Here is a 22,353-nt window from a genome sequence, read left to right as displayed (position 1 = left end):
CACGTTTTGCACTTATGCATCCCATTAAAAACCAAAACAAATCCACCAAGTTGAAGGGTTGAGAAGTGGGCGGCTTCACGATAGGGGTAAATCGTTTCCATACATTACTCGAGCCTGGAACAAAAGGCAAAAAAGATTCAGCGAAACGTTGAGCTTAGCACTCAGATGATGCTTAAAACAAAACACTCGCGTGTAGAGTTGTTGGTTGAACTCTGCTCTCTAAACAAAAACGGGAAAAGTTACGTTTCTCTGTTAAAATTGACAGCGCAACTTGCAAAAACACAAATTTCTCTTTGCTCCGTACTGCCCTCTGCTGGACATTTCGCAACATTATCAAGAAATATAAAGCAAAGAATTTTTGTACCAGCAGGAGTCGCTAGGACTTAAGTTCGGAAGGCACACGTAAAGGAAGAAAAATAAACAAAGGCTGCCGGATCTGAATTCAGTCAGGATATTCGTCCGGGAGGATAGACTAGTAGACCAGAGACTCTCTGTCTCTAACTTAAGGAACTAGAAAGAGACAGCAGTGCCGCTAACTTGGAGGCGAGCTTCCGTGAAGTTTGGCTCCGCCGGCCCGCCGTCCGTTTGATTACTGCGCCTGCGTGCGGCCGCCAGCGGCTCCGAGTCTGTCAGGACGGGCGGCCCTGAGCAGGAGCGGGGCAGGAAGTGGAGCGGCTCGGGGTCTTTCGCCATGAAGACTCGGTTCAGCTCCGTCGATATCTGCGCTATCCTCTCCGAGTTCAATGCCAGGTAGGTCGGGCGCCGTGGGGAGCCGGGGGAGGCCTACCGTGGTACGACGAGTACCTGAGCTCTGTTCTGCCTTTCCTGATAACGCCAGGCCCCTCTCGGGGGAAGCGGAGCCTCGGGGGTGGGGGGAGCAGGTGGCCGACCACCGCGGGGTGGGGGTGGGCGTGAGGACGAGCATTGGCGGTCTGCGAGCTCGTGCGACCCCGCCCGGCCTGGAACGGGCTCTTTCCGCCTCGGAATTTGTCACCCACCGGCCGCGACTCCTGGGCGGACTCCCCTGCGGACACCGAGGTTTTTTTAAAAACCCTTTAACATTTTTAAAGCATTCTGTGAACGTGAGCCGAGCCTGGAAGTCAGGGAGAGCTCCTGACCCGGGCTGTGGCCACACGGGCGAGGTAACCTCTCGGTGGCACCGGGCAGCAGCTCGCTGACACTTAGACGTGGTTAAACTTAAAGTGTTGACACTCAGTTTTGTAGCGCTACAGACGATTAAATAAATGTGTCGGTAGGAGATGAAATTACAGATTCTGTTTAAAAAGAGAAGCTTAAATAAATGGGAGTCATCGTTACCATGCCTTATTATACTAGTTTCCTAATACAGTCCAAAATCAGGTTTGTTTGGGGTTTTGGGGGGGTGTTGGGGGGGGAGAGCTCTCCTGTGACACTTTATTCACATTGATGTGAGAATAAGGATAAATTTAGGATGTAAGAATAGTTAGTATTAGGATTGCCTCTTGTCACGGAGTCCTTTTCTCTATTCTTACATCTCAGATCTCTTTATCCTCAAGTCATTGTGAATAAACAATGTCACATGGTAGCAAAAAAAAAATCTGATTTTATTAGGATTAGGAGAGGCATAGTGTTCAGAAAGAGAAGGAAGGGTATAGTTCTGAGAATGACATTTTAGGAAAAACATTAATTTAGATTGATTGAGTCTACAGGATGACAACCATAATGGAAGGGACTGGAAACCATACCATATGTGGATCCATTGAAGGAGCTGGGGATTTTTCTCCTGTGTGTACCAGAGGGGAGGAGGATATATATTTCTTCATATATTTAAAGGGCTTTCATTTGGAAAAGAAGCTGGACCCCGGGGGTAATATGAATGAATGGAAGTTAGAGATTAGCAGATTTCAGCATAGAAAGAAGAAAAGATTTCAGTTAGAGCAGTCCAGAAGCAGAGTGGACAACTTTAGGCAGTCAAGCTGGGTGAAAACTTGTCAAAGATGTGAATGGGGCTTTTTTTTCAGGTATATATTGGACTAGATGACCTGAGAGCTCTGCTAAATGAGATTTTTTATTTCTCAAGTCCTGGCTCTGTAAATTTATGCAAGTTACTTAACCTGTCTAGCTGTTTCCTCATCTATGAAATTAAGAGATTAGATTAGTTTGTAAATCTGTGTATGTTATTGATGCAGCCTACCGAGTGTACTGTTTTTCTCAGTCCTGCAAAATGTGATTTGTTACATATTTTCTTTTGCCTTACAGCTTGTTAGGAATGAGAGTACACAATATTTACGATGTGGATAATAAGACATATCTTATACGCCTTCAAAAGTAAGTATTTCGTGTTTTTAACTTATTCTGATTATTTAAATCTGAGATTGTTAGTTTTTTACCTTAATTTTTTTCACATTGTTTCCCTGGCAGATATTGTTTTTTAAGACAGGTTTTTTTCTTTTTTTCACAGACCAGACTTTAAAGCTACACTTTTACTTGAATCTGGTATACGAATTCATACAACAGAGTTTGAATGGCCAAAGAATATGATGCCATCTAGCTTTGCCATGAAGGTAACTTTCACTTGGACAGGAGAAGCTAAATTTTAAAATTGCAGTCTACTCATTTAGAGTTAATTCATTTGTATCTATGTGATTTTCCTTTCTTTTGTGTGTGTGTTACTGAAACAAAGATAAACTATGCAAATTCACTTAATTTTTCTTAACCTCATTTTTTCATCTTCAGAGTACATAGTAGAATTTGATTCCTGGTAAATTTCTAGGATGTATTATTAAACAGATAATTACTGAAAATCTAGAATAGGAGGTGGTAATCACAAAACAGCATGGCTTTATTAAGAACAAGCATAGTCAGACTAGCTTCATTTCCTTTCTTGACGGGTTTACTAAATAATATATGAATAGAATTCAATTCATAAATCTATGTTAAGTACTTGCTGTATTGCAAAGGCAATGTGCTAATAGGGGATATAAAGATGAAAGTAAATACAATGCCATATTATATTCTACTGGAGGGATGGAACTTGTACACAAATAAGTATATTTCTAGGATATTTTAGTAGGGAGAACACTCACATTGAGGGAGTCAGGGAATGGTTCCCAGAAGAGTTGCCATGTAGCTTTGAAGAAAAGAATTCTGAAAGGGATAGTTAAGAAGGCATTTCAGGCATGAGAAATAATTTGTGTAAATACAAGGCGGGAGGTGAGAGATGGAGAACTGAATGTAGTGAACAGTAGTCCTGTTTGACGAGAGTTTAGTGTTCATAAAGGGAAGTAGCGTGAAATGAGTGTGGAAAAGTAGGTGGCGACTGGGTTGTGGAAGGCCTTCAACATCCGACTGAAGAGTTTGCATTTTATCCTATAGGTGGTGAAGACTCATGACCCCAGGGAGCTTTGTGAGTGGAGAAAAGGGGATGAATTTGTGAGATGCTATGAAATTTATTAGATTTTGTAGTAGGGGATGACAGTGAGGGAAGATTTCCCAGCCACAAGCTCCAAACCATGTTGCTTCTCTTCAGTCCTCCATCCTTACTTCCTCCCTATTGAAAACTTGGGCCTCTCCTCCCCAGGAACCACCATGGGGTGATAGGTGAGCCTTATCTTGCCAGGCGTTAGCCTTTACTGTATTTCCTAGCCACCAGTTCTAATCCAAGCCCCAAGCTTCCTTTCCCCTCCCCAATTTCCAGTTCTTCTTTGTGCTGAAGCCAGCTCTAATACACTTGGGAGAGCCCCTTGTTAAATTTTCAGTGTGAGCATTTGCACCTCTGAAATCTCTACAAATTGGGACTTGATTTATTATTTTTCCAATTGTGTAGACTTAAGAAAATATTAGTAAATGTAGATTAAACTTAGAAGTGTTTGTAATTCAGAGAAATTGGAAAATTTGGAGGACTAGCAGGTTTATAGGGAAGATAATGAAAATTTCGCTTTGGAGATGGTACATTTGAGTTGGCTGTTGAACATCCAGGAGGAGATATCCAGAGAGTAATACATGATAGTTCAGGAGAGAGTTTAGGACTAGACATGTAAATTTGGGAGTTTCCTGCAATATGTAATCATTGAACTCAGGAGAGAGGAGAGACCAGAATAGTTAAGGACTAAATGGCTAGGGGCAGCTAGGTGGCGCAGTGGATAGAGCACTGGCCCCGAAGTCGGGAGGACCTGAGTTCAAATGCCGCCTCAGACCTGACACATAATAGCTGTGTGACCCTGGGCAAGTCACTTAACCCCAATTGCCTAAAAAAAAAAAACCAAAACAGACTAAATGCTAAGAGCTGAATCTGATGATATGAAATTTAGTAGAAATAAAAATCAACTTTCGTATTTGAGGTTCAAAAAAATCAGCTCCACAAGCTGAAGTTGAGATGTGGCTAGACATCAGTTCATGTGAAAAAGATCTAGGGATTTTAGTGGACTGCGAGCTCAATGTGAATTGACAATTTGAGACATCATCCAAGAAAGATAAGGCAGTGTTAGGCTACACTTAGAGATTCATAGTGTCTAGGACTAATAAGATGTGACTCCCACTGTACTGTGCCATTAGACTAAAATCTGTAGTGTTACGGTCAGGTCTAGGCACTACACTGTAGGAAGGACATTGATAGGCTGGAGAGCACATAGAAGTGGGCAGCTAGAACATCAAACAGCCTGGAGATCATGCAGTGTGATGATCTGGTGAAGGAACTGAATTAATAAATGAATGAAGAGGTATTTATTTATTAATTGGTTACTACGTGTCAGACACTGTGCTAAGTGCTAGGAATTCAATTTTTAATTCCTTCAGATAAAGAGAAGCAGCTACTTATGGGGAAGTAGTGGCTAGGGAAGAGTGTTTTGTTCTAGAAAGTCATAGGGATGATGAGTTGAAACATAGATTGTTCTATTATAGACATACTTTTTCCAGAAGCAGTGATGGTGATTTGATTGCTGTTGGCAGGGCAAGAGGTAGAATGTCAGGAAGCACCTATGTAACAGCGTGGCTGGGAGATGGCAAAGGTGAAGCATTGTCAGTGGTCTGGGCTGGCTAATGGAAGATGTTTAGTAATAAGAAGAACCACAGGGGAACATAATAACCATTTACAAGTATTTGAACAACCGTCACTTGGAAGAGAGGATAGACTTGTACTTTTCCCCAGAAGGCAGAATCAACATTAGTGGGTTGTAATTCAGTCTTTCTCACTTGAAGTTATCCAAACATAGAATGGTCTACCATAGGAAGTGGTCTCCCCAGAGCTCTTCAGAGGCTTGAAGACTGCTTGTCAGGTAGGTCACGTAAGGGATTCTTGTTCAGGGAGACTTCAGTTGCCTCGTCATAGTGAGCCGACTTCTGAAACATTTCTCCTCAACATCTAACACCTGCTCCCTGTTAACACGGCCTATTGAAAAAGCTTCTTGATTGGTCCTCACTTCAGGTTTCTTCTCCTCTGCGGGTCATTCTTCATGTAGCTGCCAAAATAAGCTTCCTGTGACACAGGTCTGACTGTGCTATTTACCTGCTCGAGAAACTGTAGTGATTCCCTGTTGCCTTTTAGACAAAGTAATATTTCTTCAGCCTGGCCTTTGAAACCTTTCATAATCTGGCTCTTGCCTGTCTTTTTCTTTTTTTCTTTTTTTTTTATTAATTTATTTTGATGTATCAACAATCACTTCCATAAGCTTTTGAGTTTTACATTTTTCTCCCCTTTCCTCCCCAAGATGGTGCACAATCTGGTATAGGCTATACACATACGTTCCTATTAAACATATCTGCCTGCCTTTTTCGCCATCATTTCACGTTATTCTATTTTTCTAGCCAAACTGGACCAAGTCAGCTTCCATCTCCTGTCCCCTTCCCTTTGTACAAGTTGTCCCTTATGCCTGTAATGTGCTGCCTTTGATCCTTAGGATTCTTAGCTTCTTGCCAGGCTTAGCTCAGTTGGCAAGGTCTAGGTAAGTCTTTCCTGGTTCCCACCCCCATCCCCCACCCACCAGTTGTTAGTGCTGTCTCCTCACTTTACTTTGTATTTTTGTAGGATGTACTCCCTACCCTCTACCCCCAAGAGACTTGAGGATAGGGATGGCCTAGTTTTTTGACCAAATAAGGTTATATATAAAATTATTTTAAGGCCTCATAATACTATGTAAACATGAGCTTTTGTGATTATTTTTATTATTATGTCTTTATATCTCAGTACTTTGCATATAGTAGGTGTCTAATTAGTATTTATTGGATTCAGTTTTTAAAACTGAATATAAGTATACTACCCAAATTCTGATCCAGTAATAAATGACTTAGAAGCTCATTTTTATGATACAAATGACTTTTCCCTTCTTTCTTGATAGTGCCGAAAGCATTTGAAGAGTCGTCGATTGGTCAGTGTAAAACAGCTTGGTGTGGATAGGATTGTAGATTTTCAGTTTGGAAGTGATGAAGCTGCCTATCATTTAATCATTGAGCTTTATGATAAGGTGAGTTGAAAACCTTTTTTTTTCCTTCTGAGAAATTACAATTATTATGTTATGTATTCAGCATTAAATTACTATAGTGTGAAGTATAGTTGGAGAGGCCTTTTTCTCTCAATGACCCACAGTGGTCCACAAAAAAAGTAACAGTGATAGCCCACCAAAAAAAATAACAATAATAGTTTCTGGTGGTCAAATTTCATATAGTCCTCAGTTGTCTAAAATAGTAGGCTCTAAAGTGGTCTGTGGTCTTACCCCAAGAAGTGTGTGATCAATTGGAGGGTTGAAAGGTGGATCACATCAGGGGCCTGCCAGTTTGTGCTGGCTCTTGAGAGCCAATTTTAAAATTTTCATTGTATGCATTTACATCTTGGAAATTGGCAAATGATGTAAATCAAGACTTGATTTATTGTTTTAATGATTGTATAGACTTAAGAAAGTGATGGAAAAATGTTAATAATGTATATTGAACTTAAAAGTATGTCATGCTTACATGGGAGGGAGGGGAGCTAGTTGTTAAACATTTACCAGCACGCTTCTGGATCCTATCTCTCCAGATAGCCAGTTGTGAGATTTGTCTCCAACATAACTGTACCTTACTTTATCCCTTAACAGTCCCTACTCTGCCCTTTCCACTTTGTAAACTCCCAGCTTACTCCCTTCTTTGCCAAGTGTCAGCCCCTCAGGCGATTGTAGCCTAACCAGAGCTGGGACACTTGAGACAAGTGCATAAGTGCTATGGAGAAAGTTTCCCTTTTCATCCACCACACCCATGACATTGTAGCTATTGCAGGTGACTGTCAGAAGTTGGGCACTGTTTACTGGTATTAGATCAGTGAGAAAGCCCTACCGCCTCCTTTTTTTGGTGGGATAGAGTGAGTTGCACAGGAGGAGCAGGGGTGGATATATTGTGTTAGATTACAAATCTCATTTCATTATCTTCTTCCAAAATACACCTGTGTTCTGAACTTCCCTATTACTATCAAGAGCACCACCATCCTTCTAGTCTCCTATGTTCATAACCTTAGTGTTGACTTTGATTCCTTACTCTTCCTCACTCCACATGTTCCATCACTTGCCAGTTTTGGTTCTTTCTGCCTCCATGTCTCTTGCATTTATTCACTTTTCTCTACTTACACAGCCTAGTTCAGGTCTTCATCACCTATCATCTGGCTTCTCTGCCCTCAAGTCTCTTCTCTCTTCCGTATGTCCTCCACACAACTTCCAAATTGCGCAGGCCTTCCATTCCCCTATTCAGTAAACTCCAGTGGCTCCCTATTGACTCTAGGATGAAATCTTATTTAATTTTAATTTCATTCTTTATGTATTTCTATTTTGTGTTTTATGATGTACGTATTTATTAGTATAGTAGCATGTAGACAATTAAGAAAATATGCATATATTAAAAATGCTTAGAAATTTTTTACATATGAGTTATGATAAAAAAAATTTGGAGATCACAAGTCTAAAACAGACATGAAACAAAAGACAAGACCTGAGATTTGAGGAAAATAAAAGCCACAGAGCTCTTGCTCTTTAAGAGAGTTATAATATTATAATAAACAAAAGGGGAAAGTTATGAAATTACATGCCTAGATCAGACCTTTCTTAGCTTCGCTTTTTTTAACTTGTTTCTCATTTTGGCAATATTCTTTAGTTCTTAATCATGCACACTTTGCAAAAATGTTCCATTTTTGGAATTCATGGTTTGTACTATCCATATTTTCTGCCCAGGCACCAGGGGTCTGATAGGAGTGACAAAATGATATGATAGAAAGTTCTGATTCATGTTTGAGTTCTGTAAAGAATTTTGATTATGAATAACAAAGGATACATGTGGAAAGCTATTTCTTTATTACTGTAAATTTAACATGCACAGGTTCTAATATGTAAAATATGGCATCAACCACAGAATCTTAAAGTTTGATTGAAAATAATATACTTTAACAAAATAAGAACAAAAGAACATATTTAGTCTATGTCCCTTTCTAAATATTTTTGTCCGTATAAAGCTCCATTTTCGTTAATGTAGACTAGGCCTGTGATTTTCTTATTCTAGGGACTTCCCAATAAGAAAACTTCCTCTGCCAGTACAAATAGGCAGGTGGCCTACAACTTGAGTTTTATAGAGCTACTTCCTGGATTGAGAGGTTAAGTGATTTTCTCAGGGTTATATACTCATCATGGATGAGAGGTGGGGTTTGAACCCATATGCTTGAGGCTAGCCTCTTAAATACTATGCTGGAGGTTCCTAATATTTTTTGTTTTTCAAACTTCTTTGAACAAAAAACCCTCGTACTTCTAAGTGTCTATTATTTGACAGTTTCTGCTAATGATAGCAAATACATTCCAGTAAATGAAGGCAGCAGTAGGTAATAGATATTTTTAGTGTTGATTTTATGTTGTGATTTCCAGGAATGCATTGTATGTTAAAATTTTTAAAATTAAAAATTGTATGGGCCTGTAGTGCTCCATAGACAGCCTTTAAATCATCCTTAATGCCATTGCTGCTGAAAGTTAAGTAGTGTATAACACTAGTGTCATAGGGATTACCTTGCAATTAAAATTACAAATGAGATGCCTGTTTGTACTCAAATGTATGGTTCCTAATGTTTCTTCAAATTTTTTATACATATTTCTAAAAACTTGTCTCCTACGAGCTCAAGAATTATCTCAGCAGTAGTGTAAGTTACTGTATTCTGTTAGAAATAACAGAGTATCTGTTAAGAGTGCCTGTGTTTTTGTCAATGTGAAGAACTGCCATCGAGGACACACCCTCTACCAGTGCAGATTGGTTTCTTAAATTATAGTGCTTCCAGTGGGTTTCAAACTAAAGTTCTTTAAAGTTTCTGCAATCAGATTATTAAGGGATGTTAAGGAAATAAGCTAGAGAAGGTGTTTGGATTTTCTGTTTTTAAACTTCATTTCACTGCGTGTTGGTTGAAACTCTTTGAAGATTCCTGTTTTTCCTCCTTTGAGAAAAACGTTAAGCTACAAATTGTTTTTAAATTTTTATTTCAGGGGAATATCGTTCTTACCAACTATGAATACCTAATTTTAAATATCTTGAGGTTTCGAAGTGATGAAGCAGATGATGTAAAGTTTGCTGTTCGAGAAAAGTATCCAATTGATCATGCTAGGGTAATGGAACCATTGCTTTCATTGGAAAGGTAATTAATGCTTTATTTATAATAAACATGCTATATTTTGCTAGGGAAATAAAATTAGACCTGTCCTAATATTATGATTTGAAATGCTTGTGTCTGTTTTCACTTAGATAAATTAGGTCTACTAACATTGTCTAAAATGTCTAGAATTAAGTTTAGTATGTCTGTTAAGTTATATGCATATGTGGCCTTTTCAGGCAAACCCTGTTTGGGGTTGCAAACTAAAGACATTTAGCCACATTTTTTAATTACTTCTGGTAGTTTCCTCTCAAAATGAGGGGAAGTTAGATATTTCTGGTTTTGTAGAAAGATGAATGTCTTGAGTGTAAGAGAGACTGAAGACAGATGAGATTTGTATCTTCTAGAGAGCAATTAGTATACGTAAGCTCTAGAAAAAGAAGACATGGTTAGATATTGGTTCTTGAACTTGTAATGACAGACTCCTTTACTTTAATGAAAACTTTGGTAAAGTGTTTACGGTGAAATTTTTAAAAACAATTTAAATATATCCTGTAATAACAAATAACAAAAAGCCGATTTTAAATATATTGCATTTGTTGATCAGTTTGATTCTGCCAGTATCATAATCAGTTTACGTAAGTAGAAACAAAGCATGTGATTGCTAGCAGTCAGCACCTTAAAATTGAGAACAGTGTGAGTTGATTGGATATGATAGCTCACCTTGTAAGATGTTTCACAATAGTTCATATTGCCCTTTGTTTATGTAAGCCAGTATGTTGGGAAATTGTTATAATTTTTCATATTTTGTCTTTAAAAACTAGAATTTTGTTTTAAAACTTCTTGTGTTTGTTTGAAAATACCTTTGTGATTTTTGCCTGAACCATGGAACTGTTTTTTAAAATGATACGTTATACATTAGAATCACTGGAAGTAAACCTGCATTTGAAATAGCTAGGGTCATATTGACATTTGTTCTATATTTGGGATTTGGTATTGAATCCAAGTTTGTGGATGTTTGTTTTATCGTCAGAATCATAATAATAAAGACATCCTTTCTTGTCTCTAAACTTCGTTTCCCCTAATTATTCAAAATAGATATTTACATAAAAATTTAATAGTTGAAAAGCAACCTTAAGAATATAAAGAAAGATAAATTATTTTATGCATATTCAGCCAAAGTTACTCAGTCTTATTTTATTTTCAGTTCTAAGTTCTCTCCTTCCCTGAACTCCTTCCCCATGAAGGCAAGAAATACAATAGCCATTACACATGTGAAGTCATACAAAACATATGGCATTAGCCATGTTCACTACTACCAGCCAAAAAAAGAGGAAAAAGAAAGAGAAAAATATGCTTCAGTCTGCACTTAGTGCAATAGTTCTCTGTTTGGAGGTGGAGAACATTTTATATCATGAGCCCTTTGGAATTGTATTCAGTCATCATATTGATCAGAATTGTTGAATCTTTCAAAGTTCATTATCTTTGTAATGTTGTTACTGTGTAGATTGTTCTCCTGATTCTGCTCACTTCACTTTGTGTCAGTTCATATAAGTCTTCCCACATTTTTCTGAAACTGTTCCTTTCATCATTTATGCCAGCATAATTTTTACAGTATTACATTCAAAGACCACAACTCGTTCAGCTATTCTCCATTTGATAGTTCAGCAAAAATTAAAAGTCAGCTGATTGTGCTACAGACATTATTGGGTTTTATCAATAAAAGTTTCTTATTGGTTCAGGACAAAATATTTCCAGTGATCAGTTTTAACTGTTCTCTACGTTAGCTGAATGCATACATTATATGTGATATGAAATGGAGAGCAAAGTGATTCTTTGTGTCTGCCACCATAATTTTTGTTTTGTAGAACCCTGAGGTTATATAGAATAGAATTTGAGAAATGATGGACTAGAACATTTCTATAATTGAATTTTGGCTAGAAAAAGCTGATTGCCATAATAATGCACTGCTTTAAGTGACTGATTAGACAAATACACATATACCTACACACAGTGGTGTGAAGACAGCATAGGGAAACATGCGCATCATTTTATTTCTTCTCTGAAAGTAATTTTTTTCCCAGATGACGTAGCTTTAAGCAAATTAAAGAAGGAATTCTTATTTTTTCATAGATTAACTGAAATAATACACAGTGCACCCAAAGGAGAACAGTTAAAGAGGATTCTTAATCCATATCTCCGTGAGTAATGCTATGTATTACAATGTATTATGTGTAAGATAAGCAGTTTAGAATAATTTCTTTTAAAAAACCACTCTTTGATTTGTTCTTTACTGGAAAAATGTAAATTAGCATGCTTGAGAACATTCAGTTCAGCAAACATTTATTGAAATAGAAATGAGAGTGAATCTGTGTTGGAGGCAAGACCATCTGTAGAACACTGAAGGATTATATTAAAAAGTATCTTAGAGAGGGGAAGAAAAAAATCACAAGTAATATATTTCCCACAAAAAAAGACTAATGAGAGGACGTCATCTACTGTATCTGGGGCCATCACCAGTCATCTTGACTTTTGTCTTGCCACAGGACTTCAATGACTGGAAGAGAGAGGCTGAAAACTTTGCATAGCTCTGTCTCATTTAAATCCAATACATGAGCAACTTAAGACATCACCTGTGATGTCATTGGTCCTCTTTGAAAATGAAGAATGGACAACAACAATAACTCAGATGCCTGCTTTCTTATCTTTATGCAATATATACCCCCCCCCAAAAATCTTGTTTTTGTTCAGTTGTTTTTCAGTTGTGTCTGACTCTTTGTGACCCTGTTTGGGGTTTTCTTGGCAAAGATAGTAGAGTGGTTTGCTGTGTCCTTCTCCAGCTCATTTTACAGATGAGGAACTGAGGCAAACAGGGTGAAAGGACTTGCCCTGGGTCACACAGACAGTAGGTGTCTGAGGTCATATTTGAACTCAGGAAGATGATCTTCCTGACTCCAGGCTTGGCACTCTGTCTGCTGTGCCACCTAGCTACTACCAAAAAAATCTACACAGGTATGAATAGATATCCTTCATAAAAATATGAGAAGGAAACAGGCAAGCTGTTGTAGATCATTTTTGACATCTTTACAATTACACAGTTGATTAAAACAAGCAGAGAATACTAACACAATCAACCAAGAATCATTTATTAAGCACCTACTATATGCCAGGCACTGTGCTGCGTGTTGGAGATACCAAGACAAAAATGAAACATTCTCTGCCCTAGAAGAGCTTATATGCTATCAAGAGAACAAAAGCAAATATATACAAAATAGATGTAAGATAAATGCATGGTGATATGGGAGGAGACTTGCACTGGGGGGAAGGGAGAAGGCCTGAGGAAAGACTCCTTATAGGAGGTGGCACTTGAGGTGAACTTTGAGGGAAGCGAGAGATTCTAAAAACAGGTGAGAAGTGGAGAGAATTCAAGGCATGGGAGACAGCCTGTGCAAAGGCATGGTGATAGGAGATGGAATGTCATGTGTCAGAGACAGCAAAAAAGTCGACATGGCTAGGATGTATAGTGCCAAAAGGGAGGTAATGTGTAATAAGTCTGGAAAGGTAGCATTTATTTATTTATTTATTTGGATTAATTAATTTTTTTTTGGCTAGTCAGTGGGGTTAAGTGACTTGCCCAGGGTCACACAGCTAGTCCAACAAGTATTTATTAAATGCTTACTGTTTGCTAGGAATTATGCTAAGCACTGAGAATACAAAAAAAAGAGCAGAGCAATCCCTGCCCTTTACGTAGCTTGCATTCTAATTGGGGGGGGGATAAATAGTGCATGAATACATAGCTCATACATAAATGCTCATCGATGCATGCAGTGTGGATGGAAAGTAACCTCAGAAGGGAAGGTACTAGGGCAGCTAGGGGAAGAAGGACAGGAAAAAGACTGTGCGAAAGGTGATACTTGATCTGAGTCTTTAAGGAATTCAGGGAAGCTGAGAGGTGGCAGTAAGGGAGGAAGAAGAACATTCAGTGCAGTGACACAGAGATTGGAGATGGAGTGTCATGTTAGTATGAGCTTGAAGATTTTTCTTTTTTTGCAAGGCAGTCGGGATTAAGTGACTTGCCCAGGGTCACAGAGCTAGTAAGTGTTGTGTGTCTGAGGTCACATTTGAACTCAGGTCCTCCTGACTCCCAAGGCCAGAGCTCTATCTACTGTACCACCTAGCTGCCCCCTTTAAGATTATTTTGATAACTATGTGGAGTATAGATTGGAGGTAGGAGACCCTGGAAACAGAGATCAATTAAAAAGCCCCCGCTTTATGCAAAACAGTCTCCAAATCTGGAGGAATGAAGTGATAGTAAGGTTAGTTAGTTATATATCGAAAATCTGGGTTTGATTATCACATCTATGTGGATGGCTCCCAGATCTCTATATCCGACTCTAGTGTCTCTTCAGTTCCAGTCCTAGGTCACTGCCTGCCTGTTGGACCTTTCATATTGGATTGTCCCATAGACATCTCAAACCTATTATATTCAAAACAGAACTTACTACCTTTCCTCATAAACCAATAACCATTCCAAACTTCCCTATTTCTGTTGGGGGCATCAGGATTCCATTCTTCTAGGTTTACAGCCTCTGCTTCTCCTCAGCCTCTTGCTCTTTCTTAACTCATTTATCCAATCAATTGCTATATCTTGTTATTCCTATCACCACAATATCTCTTGCAGTCATCTCCCTCTTACTATTCACATAACTACCACTTTAGTTCATGCCCTCATCACCTCTTACCTGGACTGTTGCAATGGCCTCTTAATTGGTCTCCTTGCCTTGAGTCTTTACTCAAGTCTATCCTTTATACAGCTACCAAAGTGATTTTCCTCAGGTGCAGATCTGACCATGTCACCCCCCTCTACTCAGTCAACTCCAGTGTCCTTTTGTCTCAAGGATAAAATTTAAACTCCTCTGTTTGGCTTTTAAAGCCATTCACAAATTGGTCCTGAACTACCTTTTTGTCTTCCTTATATATTACTCTTCTTCCCATACTATGTGGTCTAACCAAGCTGCCTTCTTGCTGTTTTTCACACCCAGCATACCATCTCCCATCTCTGCCTTTGCCCTGGCTGTTCCCCATGCCTGGAATGTTCTCATTTCTGCCTCATAGGATTCCTTATGTTTTTCAAGATTTAGCTCAAATACCACATATATGAAGCCTTTCCTGATTTCTTCAACTGCTAGAACCCTCCCTCCCGAAACTATCTTGTGTTACCTCTGTATATACTTATATTTGTACGTTTTTTCTCTTCTGATAGAATGTAAGCTTTTGGAAAGCAGAGAACATTTCATGTCTTTGTGTCTGTCATTGTCTTTATCCTTAGAGTCTAGGATAGTACCTGATACATAGTAAGTGCTCAATAAATTTCTGTCATTGTACACATACAGACATACATAGGAAAGTAGTTTAGTGTGGTGGGTAACAACCTAGCCTTGGAATCAGGATTACGATCATAGATTAAAGTCCTGCCTTTGACACATAATAGCCTTAGCGCCCCCAAGAGAGCACAGTTATTTTTAACCAACAGTGTGATTGAAAACATGGTTTGCTTTTTTAGCACAATTTCTGCAACAACATAGTAACATTCCAGGTTTTATTTTCTCAAATGTTAAAAATTAAAAACAAGTTAACATTCTGCATCCTCAGAGGGAGTTTGTACATGGGCAAGGAAGTCCCAGCACCACTGAAATTAGAGACCCAAACTCATGTATGTATATATGTCTGTCTGCATGTACTTGTGCACATTCCTACAGATATATACACATCCATTTTATATTTATATAGACCTGTATAATAAGTATAGACAGGCACTGTAGATGGGCAATGATCTTGGCCCAGAATTGCGGAGTAAAAGGCTGAGAGAGTTTGAGTTTGAGAAATTTCACAGTGCTTTCAAATTATTCATTGCTTTAGAAACACATCTCTTTAATGCCAGGATACTCTTGTTCTATTTGGCTATGAATCATGGAGCATAATTTCGAAAGAGTAAAAATTCTAGACTAAGGTCAGTGAAAAGATAAATGGTGGGACATAAGAAATTTACTGTGGTATGTCACCAATAATGACATGTATATAAGAAGTATCATAAAAGATATGATCAAAAACATTTACTACCAGAAAAGATGGTGAGCCTGTCGTTTATTGAGAATGAGATATAATAAATGGACATCTTAAGTGGTATATTTTTATTACCCAAATATTGAAAAAGCCAGACAAAGGCCTCCAAGTGCATTAGGTAGATTTTCTTTGCAAGGAGTGAGTAAGGGATGATCAGTGTGAATCATTTTCAGTCTGTATCAGTGGAGAGAGTACCTGTATGAACCATGAAATCATGGTTCCATCAAAGGTTAAGTAGTGTGAACAGGAATTTGTCATGTGAAATTGAGCCAGTGTTTCATTCTGAAACATTGTTAATTTGGTATCCACTATGACCACAGTGGGTTATTTTGTTTTTGAATGAATGAAGCAGTTAATGAGCACTTCCTGCGTACAGAGCACTGGAGATAAAAATACAAGTGTTAGACAGTCCCTAGTCTCAGGGAACTCACATGGAGGAGACAACACATGGGAGGCTTCAGTTGCAAGTCAGATGGAAGGGTCCCACAGACCGTATAGTGTAGTAGCAAAGCAGATAGAAATGCCTCTTTTCCTCTTTCCAGATATCATTTCCACGGTAAAAGTCATGTCATTCCCTATAGGTCAAAATGAGTACATGATTTAGACATGAGGGATGATGCCATAAGCAAATTAGGAAAGCAAGGAATAGTTTACCTATCAGATCTATGAAGAAGGGAAGAATTTATGACCAAACAAGATAGAGAACATTATGAAATACAAAATGGATAATTTGATTACATTAAATTAAAAAGGTTTTGCACAAACAAAGCCAATGTAACCAAGATTAGAAGGAAAGCAGAAAGCTGGGGAACAATCTTTACAGCCAGTGTTTCTGATAAAGGCTTCATTTCTAAAATATATAGAGAACTGAGTCAATTTTGTAAAAGGCATTCCACAGTTGATAAAGGGTCAAAGGATATGAATAGGCAGTTTTCAAAGGAAGAAATTAAAGCTTTCTATAATCACATGGAAAAAAAATACTGTAAGCCACTATTGATTAGAAAACTGCAAATTAGATTAGAGAAATACAAATTAAAACAACTCTGAAGTACCATGATTGGCTAATACGACAACAGGAAAATGATAAATGTTGGAGAAGATGTGGGAGAATTGGAACAGTAATGCATTGTTGGTGGAGTTGAACTGATCCAACCGTTTTGGAGAGCAATTTGGGACTATGCCCAAAGGCATGCTCTTTGATCCAGCAATACCACTACTAGGTCTGTATCCCAAAGAGATATTTATAGCACCTCTTTTTTGGGATGTGAAAGTTGGAAATCGATGGGATGCCCATCAGTTGGGGCAAATGGCTGATCAAGTTGTGGTATGTGAATGTAATGGAATAGTATTGTGCTCTAAGAAATGATAAACAGGCAGATTTCAGAAAAACCTGGAAAGGCTTCCATGAATTGATGCTGAGTGAAGTGAGCAGAACCTGGAGAACGTTGTACACAGCAATAGCAGCACTGTGCAGTGATTAACTCTGATAGACTTAGCTCTTCTCAGCAATTCAGTGATCCAAGGTATTTCCAAAAGACTTAGATGGAAAATGCTAAACATCCAGAGAAAGAACTATGGAGTCCAAATGCAGATCGAAGCATGTTATTTTCACTTTATTTTTTTTGTTTTGTTTTTTCTTTCTCATGGTTTTTCCCTTTTGTTCTGATTCTTCCTTCACGACATGACTAATGTGGAAACATGTTTAACATGATTGTACATGTATAACCTATGTCAGATTGCTTACTGTCCTGGAGAGGGAGGAGGGGAGGGATAGAGAAAAATGTGGAACTCAAAATTTTACAAAACTTAATATTGAAAACTGTCTTTACATGTAATTGGAAAAAAATAAAATACTAATCTGTTTTTAAAAAATAAAATTAACAGAAAGAAAAAAATTAAAATAACCAGCGTAAAGTAATAAAAAAAAATTTTTTAAATAAAAATCACATCATTTTCTGATTCCTTTGGTGACAAGAACTCTTTTTTTCCCCTGGGTCTTCAGTATTGATGGCTGCAGCACTTACAGGGGCAGTGACCAAGCTGCCTCTTCCCAAGAAGACTGCTTGAGTACTGGATTGGAAACATTGCGACAGGCTTTTGGGTTCCGAATACTGGGCTGTTTTCATCTGGGTCAGAGCGAGATGGTTGTTGTTTGATTTGCTTGATACGTCTCTTGTCCCTTCCTCAGGATGCCTTGCTGTTTTAATAATACTTAACTTAATATTATTGGAAAATACTAAGTATTCTGTTCTCTACTTTAATAGCCTATGGGGCCACTCTGATTGAACACTGTCTTAGAGAAAATGGATTTTTTGGCAATGTCAGAGTAGATGAGAAATTTGAAACTAGAGGTATGTATGTTACAAGTTTAAACAATCACTTTTGTTTATTTTGCCTCTTTCTGGTTGGCTTATGTTAGTTTAAAATTATGAACAATTACTGTTTCTAGAAAGTAATAAATAAATGATATCCATGTGTGTATATGTGTGTTTATATATGTGTGTGTGTGTGTGTGTGTGTGTGTGTATGCATATACACACACATACATATACATATGCACATATATATATTCCCCTTCCCTTCTCTTTCCTCTTCCATCATCCTACATTACTGAGTTTACTACCCATTTGCCATTGGAGCTCTGTTAATGCTTGTGCTGTTGTCACTGCCACCAGTAGTATGATAGCCTGCCTTCCTTTCCTCACAGAACACCCTCTCCCTCTGACACTGGAGCCATCACTGTGGGAACTGGGGGAGTAGCATTCTTGATGTTGAGCGGAAATAATGTGTTTTGGGCATCTAGAGTTAGAACTTTGACTTTATTTTCCCAAAGAAATAATCTTGCAAATTTATTATGTTCCATAGTACTATCATTATTACAGTTCTGGTACATTATGGATTAAAAGGAATTTTGTAGATGAGGCTTGGAATTTTACTACCATTCTTTCTGATAATTAAAATGTTAAGATGTTTTTGATGTGCTGAAGTAGAGATCATGTTTTTTTCCTTTAACTGCTTTACTGACAGGATGGTAAATGGGGGTTTTTTCCCTAAAGAGAGTTTTAACTGTTGCTTATATTTTCAGTTGCCTTAGCCATAATGTTCTCAAAGCTAGTAGGTTGAACAAGATATAATTTCTTCTGGTGTTAAAAAATAAAAATAAAGGAAGACTCAAAAATATGTTGCTAGCTCTTACAAACAAAATTTCTTCTTTCCCACAATAGATATTGAAAAAGTACTTGTTTGTCTGCAGAAAGCAGAAGATTATATGAAAACAATGTCCAACTTCAATGGAAAGGTAGAACATTACTTAAGCTGTAGTTTTATTCCTTTAGAAACTTGAGAGTTGAAATATAACTTATAGAACCTAGTATGTATAAGTTTTGTCGTCTTGTTATCTGGAATATTGACTTTTGTATAATGTGAGGATTCTGGATTTTACTATTCTTTACCTTTTAAGTTATGAGATGAAATGGAGCATATTAAACTAACTACGGAAGTGTAGCTAGGTGGCACAGTGGCTAAAGCACTGGGTGTGGAATCAGGGAGACCTATCTTCCTGAGCTCAGATCTGTCCTCAGACACTTACTAGCTGTGGCAAATCACTTAACTACATTTGCGTCAGCTTCCTCACTTGTAAAATGAGATGGAGAAGGAAATGGCAAACCACTCCAGTATTCTTGCCAAGAAAATTCCAAATGGGGTCACAAAGAGTCGAAAATGACTGAACAGCAAGAAAAGTGGGATAATTAGAATAATTTAAGGGATCTTTTCTTGGGACTAGATTTGAGGAATAAGTTTTAATTTGTTAGAATTTTAAAAGGCTTTGGCCATGTAGCTTCCACTAGTAGATTGGTTGCCATGTATTTGAAAAAATCACTGGGCTGGAAATCAGAACATTAGGTTATATTATTAGATCTGCACTAGCTAGTTGTTTCACCTTGGCAGGTTGTTTTACATTTCTGCCTTAGTTTTTTAATTTGAAAAACAAAGGGATTGCTTCTCAGTGGAGGAGTAGGGAGTGGGGAGGGAGAAAGGGAGAGAATTTGGAACTCAAAGTTTTGAAAATGAGTGTTAAAAATTGTTTTTTAACATGTAACTGGGAAAAAATAAAATACCAAAAAAAAAAAGAAAGAAAGAAATGTAAGATGTGGAAACCATCCTTTTATGGAATGAACCTGTTTCATCCATGTTAAAAAAAAAAAAGGGACTGGATTAGTCCCTTCTTTGTTTGTGTGCCCTAATTTTCTGTGAATCACCTCATGGCTTGTCAGTTTATTCTTTACTGTTTCCTACCCCTTTGGTACAGCCCTGCCCCACCCCCCAAAAAAAGCCAACAACAAATTCAGACCAAATTATGTTTGTAAGTGAAAGTATAAAATGGAATTTTTCATCCTGGTAAATTTTTAATTTGTATGCTTGATTTCCTTAGGGTTATATCATTCAGAAAAAAGAGAAAAAACCAAGCCTGGAGCCAGATAAGCAATCTGAAGATATATTCACGTAGGTATTTAAAGATTAGCTTACATGGGTGAATTAATATAAAATATTATTTTTAATTATGTTATTGATTTATTTTACAGATATGAAGAGTTTCATCCTTTCTTATTTTCTCAGCATTCCAGTTCTCCATATATAAAATTTGAATCATTTGACAAGGTGGGTTTTCTGGTAATCTGTCTTGTTAGCCAATCTAGGTGAATATATGAATTTTCTCCAATTGTGAGATGTAACAATGTATTGAATGATAATTATTGATAGGTCTGTGAAATGTAGGCAGCACTGCAGTATGATCATAGACTATATATCCACTTATATTTATTTACTATTTTATTTAAAGATGGTGGGCTGAACCAAAAATTGAAGGCTCTATTAATAGTAAAATTGGTCTAGATCAGTTAATTTCTTAGAGAATTATCATGGAACAGACAGACAAAAGTGAAATACTTTGTGGTAAAATTTACTGCTTTATTCAAGAATATACCTTAAGTGGTTATTAATTCAGAGACCTCTTATGGAGTTTACAGTGTTTTACCAAATTCACTGTTGGTTTTTTTTTAAACTTTTGTTCATTTGCTGCCTGGCTTATTGATGCGATTGCAGTTTGAGATTATTAAATTACAAAGTAATTAACGAATGTTAGTATTTATGCTTTTAGGAGAAGTAAATTTAGCATGTTTTTTCATTATGAGTTTGAATGTGATACAACTGTATTTTCACAGTTTAGTACTGTACACTGGTGGACATAGGACCCATTTCATTCTTTTTCATTCAGTGATAACATTTTTAAGACTTTTATGTGTTATGTGTTGTGTTTTTTTTTTAATTAAGGCAGTGGATGAATTTTATTCTAAGCTAGAAGGCCAGAAGATAGACTTGAAAGCTTTACAACAGGTATATTTATATTTAAAAACATGCTGAATCTGTATTTAACAATGGATAATATTTTGATTTGATTATTAAATGATTCTCTTTCTGGGATGCCCTTTCAGAAGTTAGTTGCCAATTTATTGACCTCTACTATGGAAACCAGAAAATATTCACGTGTTTCAGGAAAGGCTCAAATCCTCCTATTGAAAAATATCTTCCAACATTCTTGCAGTTAGACAACATCCTCTTTTAAAAATCAAATACTCCAAGAAGAATTAATCTTATTGTCATGTTTTAATATCATATATAATTTAGTGTAAACAATATGTATGATTGTATTTCTGTGACCCTTGGAGCTTAGAACTTCCTTTGAGGGAATGGAAGTTTTGACAGGGTGACAGCAGGAGGGAGATTTTTGGATTAATTGAATAATTTTGTAATTCAAGGAAGGCTAGGCCCAGGTCCAGTGCCACAATGTAGGCATTGGACAGCTTCAAGGCAATTAGAGTTAGGAAAGGCTGGGGACAATAAGTGATGGTAAGTGGATGGTGAAGAAAAAGTATTTATTTCCCTTTATTTTTCAATTTTACTAATTTTTGCCAAAAAAACAAACCCCTGGATGCTTCTGGAATGCGCAGATTTTTAGATTGTTAATGTGAGCTATATTTATTAGAAGTAGATAGTGAGGAATACATAATAGATTGGAAAAATAAACATAGTAAGAAAATATATTTTACTTTCTTTTTAATTATGAAAATAAGTTTGGTTTCTAAATATTGTGGCCTAAATGATTTTCTTGTTTTATATGATAATATTCTAATTTCTAAGAAAATGGATTTATGCAAGTGTTTAATCATAAAAAATTAATTATTTAATCTTGGGTAGAAGAAGAAATTGTATACTGTATATATGTAAATAATAAAATCTATGTTGTTCTATACTTTCAAGAATGAAAAGCATCAATTTGACAGTCCTTCAGCATCCCTTTTTATTTTTCGTGTATAATATCTAGCATGAAGAGATGAAAAATAATAGTTTAATAAGATCCCATTAAATTTTCTTTAATTGCACTGAATCAGTGTTTATTTTTAACATATATTTTCCTCTGAGTTAAAATTCAATTTAATGTCTACCCAGATGTGTATTTCTAATATCCTTTGATCTGTTTTGCTGATGAAAGGAAAAACAGGCATTGAAGAAACTGGATAATGTCCGAAAGGATCATGAGCACAGATTAGAAGCCCTTCACCAAGCCCAGGTATTAAGTTTTATATTTCACTCAAATGCTTCTTTTCAAAGGGTAC

General features: G+C 37.1%; 1 protein-coding gene across 2 annotated transcripts in view; it reads left to right on the top strand.

The window, feature by feature from the left end:
- The first annotated feature begins 426 nt into the window (after nt 1-426).
- NEMF (nuclear export mediator factor) overlaps nt 427-22,353 on the top strand; it is a 57,410-nt gene continuing 35,483 nt past the window's right edge. The window contains exons 1-12 of one of the 2 annotated variants that reach the window (XM_021004784.2): nt 427-750; nt 2,239-2,307; nt 2,441-2,543; nt 6,312-6,437; nt 9,453-9,601; nt 11,690-11,757; nt 17,944-18,030; nt 18,904-18,977; nt 20,112-20,182; nt 20,263-20,338; nt 21,011-21,073; nt 22,230-22,307. In XM_021004784.2, coding sequence (XP_020860443.1) covers nt 692-750; nt 2,239-2,307; nt 2,441-2,543; nt 6,312-6,437; nt 9,453-9,601; nt 11,690-11,757; nt 17,944-18,030; nt 18,904-18,977; nt 20,112-20,182; nt 20,263-20,338; nt 21,011-21,073; nt 22,230-22,307 — 1,023 coding nt within the window. In that variant the 5' untranslated portion in view covers nt 427-691. The remainder of the gene's footprint in view (nt 751-2,238; nt 2,308-2,440; nt 2,544-6,311; nt 6,438-9,452; nt 9,602-11,689; nt 11,758-17,943; nt 18,031-18,903; nt 18,978-20,111; nt 20,183-20,262; nt 20,339-21,010; nt 21,074-22,229; nt 22,308-22,353) is intronic. The other variant, XM_021004783.2, reaches the window with a different exon arrangement.

This window comes from Phascolarctos cinereus, unplaced genomic scaffold (genome assembly GCF_003287225.1).
Source record: "Phascolarctos cinereus isolate Bilbo 61053 unplaced genomic scaffold, phaCin_HiC Scaffold_3;HRSCAF=262, whole genome shotgun sequence".
NCBI classification, from domain to species: Eukaryota; Metazoa; Chordata; class Mammalia; order Diprotodontia; family Phascolarctidae; genus Phascolarctos; species Phascolarctos cinereus.
The sequence above is the reverse complement of the archived record's forward strand: the minus strand, read 5'-3'. Positions and strand labels throughout refer to the sequence as shown.